This window comes from Hevea brasiliensis, chromosome 17 (assembly GCF_030052815.1).
Source record: "Hevea brasiliensis isolate MT/VB/25A 57/8 chromosome 17, ASM3005281v1, whole genome shotgun sequence".
NCBI classification, from domain to species: domain Eukaryota; kingdom Viridiplantae; phylum Streptophyta; class Magnoliopsida; order Malpighiales; family Euphorbiaceae; genus Hevea; species Hevea brasiliensis.
The window spans coordinates 16,504,912-16,512,454 of record NC_079509.1 but is presented as its reverse complement, the minus strand read 5'-3'; the positions used below and the strand labels follow the sequence as shown (position 1 = coordinate 16,512,454).

The window sequence follows — 7,543 nt, the reverse complement described above, 5'->3', positions numbered from 1 at the left end:
AATTAATTAATAGAAGGTTGAGAATTTATTGAGTTATTTTTTATTTAAATTGACGATTTAATCCAGTTTAGAACCGTCAGTTTACGGTTCATAAAAAATACAAATTTGAAATAAACTACAGAAGGGCGGTTTCAATCAAATTCAAAGCCATTTTCGATTTTAATTAAATCGATTTTGATTTGAAACTGAATCATGATCACCCCTCATTATATCCTCATTTTCTTTCTTATATCTATATATTGTAGAAGGATATTTAAATATTTAATAATAATTTCTCTTTATTTCTTTCAAATTCCCACCATTTAGAGAGAAATATTTTGAGTTAAAATTTCTACTCATTTCTCTTTAATTCTCTTCTTTATTTGATATCTGAATAAGAAAATTAAAAAAAAAAAAATTCTCTTTATTTCCCACAATTCAAACAAAAGATAAGATTCAGTAAACCAACGTGAATATACGGGATGGTTAACAAACCGAACACCCAGCCGTTTAAATTTGATATTCTAGATCAAATTGGGAGATCAAACCACTTCACTCTTAAAAAAAAATTAAAATTAAATTAAAAAATGTTTAACTTCACTCACGATTTAAATAATTAATAATATTAATAATTTATTTTACTAGTTTATTAAATTATTCTTATTTTATTACTTTTAATAATTTTTCTACTTATTATGTTATACGAGAACAAATTTATTATTATAAAGTGTTATTATTAATTTTATAATAGTTATTTAATAATATATTAGCTAAATTTTGATTCAACTCAATTAAACCTTAAACCTTTAATTTTCTTAATCAATTCCATTTAAAAAACCTTGATATTAAATATTCAATGTCCTTATTTTTTAGGATTAACTAGTTATTATTTTATTTTGTTTTGTACAAATTATTTATTATTTTATTTTAATAACATAATTTGAATTTTATTTTATACATTTTTATAATTTTAAAATCGTTAAAATTTTGTTAATGTTATAATTTTTAATTAATTATATTAAATATAATTTAAATTCATATTAAAATTTTAAATATTTATATGCCGATCAAAATTGAATTAAAATTTCTTTTATTAAATAATTATTAATTATTTTCTTTTGAATATTTATTTACAATAATGTAATAACATAGTATCTTATATTTTTAATAACAATTAATATAATTTTGCATTTGATAAATGATATACAACTAAATACCATTTAATTTTAAAATTTGAAATAAATTAATTATATTTTTAAATTATGTTAATTTAATTATTTTAATATATTATATAATAATATTTTTTTTTCCGGTGTACATATAATAATTTTTTAAAAAGTCAAATATTTTATTTTTTAAGATATTTCTAAGATTTTAGGTTTTTTATAATTTTTTATTTGTCTTTTTCAAATCCCTTAATCTTCCCCGTTATGGTTTCTCTTCCTCTTTCTTGCCCATCTCCCACAAAGGCCAAACTCCCCAGTACATACAGCACAATGATATGCACGGGGGTTCTTGTTGAGGGAGCTGAGTAGCGAAACCGCCAAGGGGTTGCAGTGGACGTCATCGGAGATGTCAGATGTCTGCTTCGAAGGTGGCCTTCCCGACGTCATTCACTGTCTAGCTGCTTCGCATTCATTATCCACCCAACCGCCACATATAACTAAATAATTGCTTGCGTTATACATAAATTTAATGAAATTAATTTAAATTTTAATATTATATTTTTTATTAAAATTACTTTTAATATTTATATATTTAATATAAATTTTTTAATAAAATTATATTTTTTTTATAACATTTACACCTATTTTTTAATAAAGATAATATTTATTTATTATATTAATGTGAAGAGTGAAATTAAAATAAAATAAAATTATTTTATTAAATTTAATTAATAGACTATCATACTCGATTATCACTTGTAATTAATTTACCATATTATATAGAATAGCAGGATATAATAGAATTTTTTTTTTAATATAATTTCTTGATATAGGTATCTCAGAACCATTGTGTTAAAGAAAGTAATATTTTTTTGCTGACCTGGGCATGAGTGGAATTGGGTGGGCTTGGTATTGTACTCTTGTTTGGAATTGGATAGATAGAAATGCATAGGCCTCGTTAATAATGGGCCAATTTCAAGTTCTTAGCCTTTGTGGATAAAATTATTTCATAAAATTTATTTTTGAATTTAATATTTTCTTAAATGTATACCCTCATAAATTTACATATACTTATGAGATTTTATATATCTTAATCTAAACTCAGTACAGAAATTATGAAAATACTGAGAAGGTCCTTTAAATGGCGTAATCAATTTAAATTGTTAATAAATTAAATTTAAATATAATATAATTCCAGAGCCAGCCAGGTCATCACGTCCAACGAAAGGGTACACGCTGCACAGTGATCGATGTCAGTGAGCTGGACTGCGGGTACCGCCCCAGGTGCGTTTAGCTTTGGCTTCGGTAACATTGGCTTCATGAAATTGGTCTAATTTTGAGCGTTTTATTTCTTTTAATAGATAAATTATAAAATACATTCAATACATTAAAATATTCTGTCAATTACAAAAAAAAAATAGTTTTTATTAATTATAAAAATATAAGTTAATAATTAGTTTAAGTGTTATTAAATATATTTATATATGAAATTAAATTAAGGGCAAATACATTTTTTTAAATAACAAATATGAATAATTATATTTTGTTTTAAAAAAAAAATTATTATATTCTATGTTAGAAGGGTTGCATAGCAAGAAAACGCGTGCATAAAGGGAAAATTCACTAACGAAGGCTGACATGCATGCAGAAAACGCTGCCCTAGGAGACTTGGTTAGATAATATCCTCTGCTCCCATTCCCCGATGCTTACTGTAGACCATAAAAATTTATGAAAAATAATTTATATATAAAAATTAAAAAATATTTTAAAAATTTTTTTTATTATTTAATTATAATATTAAATTAATAATATTTATTTATTTATTTATATATAAATATATTTACACTTTAATAATTTAAAGTTTAAGTAACGAAAATTGACTTTATTTTTTTAAAAAATAGAAGTTAATTTTTAAAAATAATTTATTTTTTTTGATAAAAAAATATTTTTAATTGATTAATTTTTTTGAATACCTTCAAACGATAAAAAAATATAAAAAATATTATTTAAAAAAATAATTTTCGTGAATCAAACAAAAAGTTAGTGTAACTTTGCATTTGATATTATAATATTTGTGAATTGGAATGAGGCAGACTCAAAGCAAGGAATTAATTAATTAATTAATTAATTAAGCTAATTAAGTAGCTAACAGGTAAAGAGGGGCATTAGGGGAACAACAAAGGCAGGAGTAAGGATTTCATAGCAAAACCACACATATTCCCCACAAGCTTAAGGTAGGAATAATTTAGTGATTCCAATTACAAAAGGATTAATCACAGCTAATATAGAAATTTAGAAGAAGATCTTACTTGTAATTAATTAAGCCTAATTCTTATGCATTTTCATCTCCACAATTGATAACCACATAACCATCATCATGCTTCATCCATTAAACCAATAATTATAGCTTATCAATTACAAAAGCAGCAAAATCCCAGCAAACTTCCACCATACAAAGTTTGGTCTGTGCTTGGACAATGGAGTTGCTGACGAGTGGAGGGATCTGAGAACACATTCCCCAAATCTATGATGTTAGAATAAATTATGTATATACAACTTGTGTTTATTAATCTACTATAATTAAAATTAAGAAAATATAATAAATTCTTAAGTTTGACTGGTGCAGAGAATCAGAACATACCCCAAGCCAGAGGCAGCATAGTTGCATTTTCCATAACCTACACAATAACAATGCTATTAATATGCAGACTTTCGTCCACATGGGAAGGGAGCAGCCAAGGCCCAAGTGGTAAAAGCTTAAAAATATTTCATAAAAAGTTGTGTTGGATGAGATAATGCAATAATAATACAAACAATAATAGTTTACTCTTAATTTCAGACTAATTAAGATTAACTATATGAACTATTTTTCATCGTTTTACTATGCTAAAAACCTATTTCTCGTTAATATTGTAAATCTTTTGATATTTCTTTCCTCTGCATTATTTTAAATCTCTTTCATCAATAATTTTTCATATTTCTATATCGAAGCATTTGATTCTATTTGTCATACATAACCGTACTAGACAAAATAATAATGTAATTAAAAATGGTAGAGTGAAAGGGAAAAGAGAAATTTACTAGGGTTACTCTTGGTAAGAGTGGCAGTGCCTCCAAAATTGCAAGCAATATCAGAATTCCCATTTTGTTGGTAATAGTTGTTGAAAGCATAAGAGGCATGAGAGAGCAGAGTGTCAGGTTCGAAACAAGCTCCACCGTCTTGGATTGCAGAGCAATCAGTCATCCCAAGTCCACAGGCCCAGTCTAATGCATTCTGCAGATCGATTTGAGGCACACCTGCAAGGGCCACACACCATGTGGTGCCCCCAAGGAATGTTGTGTTGCCTTCTGGAGGTGACAATGTTGTCACTGGAATTGCTGCATCTGCCTTCTCTTGTACCATTGCCTCCACTACCAACACTTCAGTGTGATTAAATTTAATTATAAAACATTGGGAACTAATTTTACTAGGTTAGACTCCAATATATGGGGTTTTTGAGAGGTGGGTTAATAAAGAAAAGTAAAGAAAAGCAAGAGAAAAGAAACTATTACTAATATAGATTAAGGTTCCTAAAGCATCAACTTAAGATGCACTTGAGAAGCAAAGTATATGCCTGTGCTCCCCATTTACTTTTGTTTCCTATTTTAAGAATGCTATAAATGAGATGTTACAAGAAGTAAAGCTAGAACCAAAACAGAAACGCCAAATTAAATGAAGAAATTATTATTATTATTATTCAGTTAAAGAGGTAGGAAACAAATGGAATAGCTTTAAAAAAAATTATTTATTTTTTTAACATCAAAGGATATTTGATTGCTTGAAGCACTAGTTATGACCAGCAGGGACAGTTTCCAAATCCAAGGGTTAGGCAGTCAAAAAGACCAATGCCATGCCATCATTAGCATTTCTGTTCTGCTGCTGAGCAGTTTCTGAGAAGAAGACAATCTTCGAGCTAACAAGGGCTACCAGTTACCACCCAATAAGAGCAAGGGGAGAGAGAGAGATTGTCCAATGAAAAAGAAAAAGAAAATATTCTTGGAACCAAAAAAAATTAATTAATGGAAAAGGAAACAAGAAGAAAAGGCCAGGCTTTAGAGCAAAACAACCAAATAATTTAATCCCATTCTTCTTGTTCTTCTTCTCTTAAAAAAAATTAATTAATAAAACATACAGAAAGAATGTTTGCCTGTGGCCCAGATCGAAATAATTTAAAAATGCATATTTTATCTTTGTTAAAGAAATGAAAATCTCATCAACCAGGATTTTGACCAAAGAAGTGAAGAAAACAAAGAATAAGCATCACAGTAAAACCTTCATCTGTTACCTAGTTATGCATTAAACTACAGAAAACAACAGTAACAGAAGAAAAAAAAAAAAAAGAACAAGAAGTCACCATCTATATATATATATATATATATATATATATATATATATATAAGGGAAAGAGATATAAGGTTTAAAGAAGAAAAACAACATACCCAGAAAGCATTCCAGGAACAAAAGACACTGCAAAACCCAAATCTTCTTTCTCATTGTGCATGTAACCTTTCTCTTTCTGTGCAAAAGATTTAAAAGCCTCTCTCTCTCTCTCTCTCTCTCTCTCTCTCTCCCTACACCCAAAAAAATAAACGTATGCACTCTCCTGGCTTTCTTTAATGAGAACTCTCCTCTCTCTCTCTCTCTCTCTCTTTCTTTCTCTCTGTCTCACTCTGAAGTTCAGTGGGCAAGTGAAAACTGAGAAGTGCCAGGGTAATGTTAATGGGAAGAGAGACATGAGGAATCAGCAAATTCTTCAAAGGAACATATGCTATTTTTTGGGCCTACTAATAAGGGTGTGACATACGAAAATGTTTTCGGCTCTTTGACGGCCTATGAAGTGGTGGTCTCTTTTAGGCTTTTCAAGAAGCACCATTAGTACCGACTATGGCCCGGTTTCGATTTATACTTAAAATGTCTAATTCAATTTACATTTATTTATTAATCATTTAAAATAATAAAATTTAAATAAATTATTCATTTTGAAATTTATTCCAAATACATAAAAATTTCTTATACAATCATATGAATTCAATTTTTTATGTCCTATTCAGAATATTTTTATATTAAAATTTAATTTAATTTTATTAAAAGAATTTAATTTAAATAATTTTATAAGAAAATTTGTATATTTAAAGCAAATTTAAAATGATAAATTCTATCCATGAAATATCTCTCATCTACGTGTTCGTTAAAAGAAGTATATCTTAATTTGAGGATTGATTATTAAAAAAAAATGTAAAAATAAAAAATATTTACAAAATGTAATGTGATTTTAAAATTATTTATAAAAATAATATTTGCTTACTAAAAAAATAATTTTTGTTTAAGAAAATATCACTAAAAAATGAGTTTTCTTGACATATCAAATCAATCACTTTTTGTCAGAACATAGATATGATTTTGAAAATGCCATTTTTAATAAAAATATCTAAAATTAAAAAGAAATAAAAGTATTTTAAGGTATATAATTATTATTTTTATTTGTGTTTTTTTTATTATTTTTATTTAATTATTTTTTTTAGTGAGTGTACAATAAAAATATTTTTTAAATTTAAGTAAACTGATTTTTATAATTTTAAAATTATTTAAAATTAAAATTAAATATAAAAGTAAAACAAATATAATATCATAAGAACGGACAATTGTGAATTTATTTTATTTTTAGTGTGTTTTAGATTTTTTTAGGGTAAACTTTAATAAAATTTTTCAAAATTGATAAAATTAATAAATTAGTCTCCAAATTTTAAAAATCAAATAAATTAATTTGTCACTTTTTATTTTATTGACAAATTGATTTATTTACTCAATTTTTATTTACTTTTTTATTAATTATAGCAAAATACAAAATACTCTTAATTTTATTTTTAATATGAAATAATTAAGTTTTGAAGTTTTATTTTATTAATAAAATAATATCTTAGATTTAAAATTTATATTCAATTAGCTAATAAATTTTATATTTAAATAATAATATTAAATTTAAAATATAATATATACACATATTATGAATAATATATATATATATATATATAATTTACAATATAATATATACCCATATTATGAATAATATATATATATTATACTCATTAAAAGGAAAATTCTTGAATAAAAATTAAAAAAAATAAACATAAAAAATAATTATATACCTTTAAATAATTCTCTATTTTTTATTAAATACACTGAAAATGCTATTAAGAGTGACTTTTCAAAAGCACAATCTATATGGTTACGAAAATGTCTTTTGGAGTAGTGTTTTCAAATGTATATGGCTATATACTTCTAAAAATACCATTAAAATTGATATTAAAGTTGACGTTTTTAAAATATATAATTATATTTTCTAACAAAAAGTTATTAA

General features: G+C 25.2%; 1 protein-coding gene across 2 annotated transcripts; it reads right to left on the bottom strand.

The window, feature by feature from the left end:
* Window positions 1-3,310: 3,310 nt before the first annotated feature.
* LOC110646645 (glucan endo-1,3-beta-glucosidase 13) lies at window positions 3,311-5,793 on the bottom strand. Of its 2 annotated transcripts, none has more exons than XM_058139666.1 (4): window positions 5,625-5,793; window positions 4,227-4,565; window positions 3,787-3,823; window positions 3,311-3,648 (listed from the first exon to the last, which is right to left on the bottom strand). In XM_058139666.1, the coding sequence occupies exons 1-4, from the start codon at window positions 5,677-5,679 to the stop codon at window positions 3,561-3,563; spliced, it is 519 nt and encodes a 172-aa protein (XP_057995649.1). In that variant the 5' UTR covers window positions 5,680-5,793; the 3' UTR covers window positions 3,311-3,560. The 2 variants fall into 2 exon arrangements, with proteins under 2 accessions (XP_057995649.1, XP_021655846.2); XM_021800154.2 differs by having other exon boundaries at window positions 3,312-3,648; window positions 4,227-4,556; window positions 5,625-5,790.
* Between the last annotated feature and the right edge of the window lie 1,750 nt (window positions 5,794-7,543).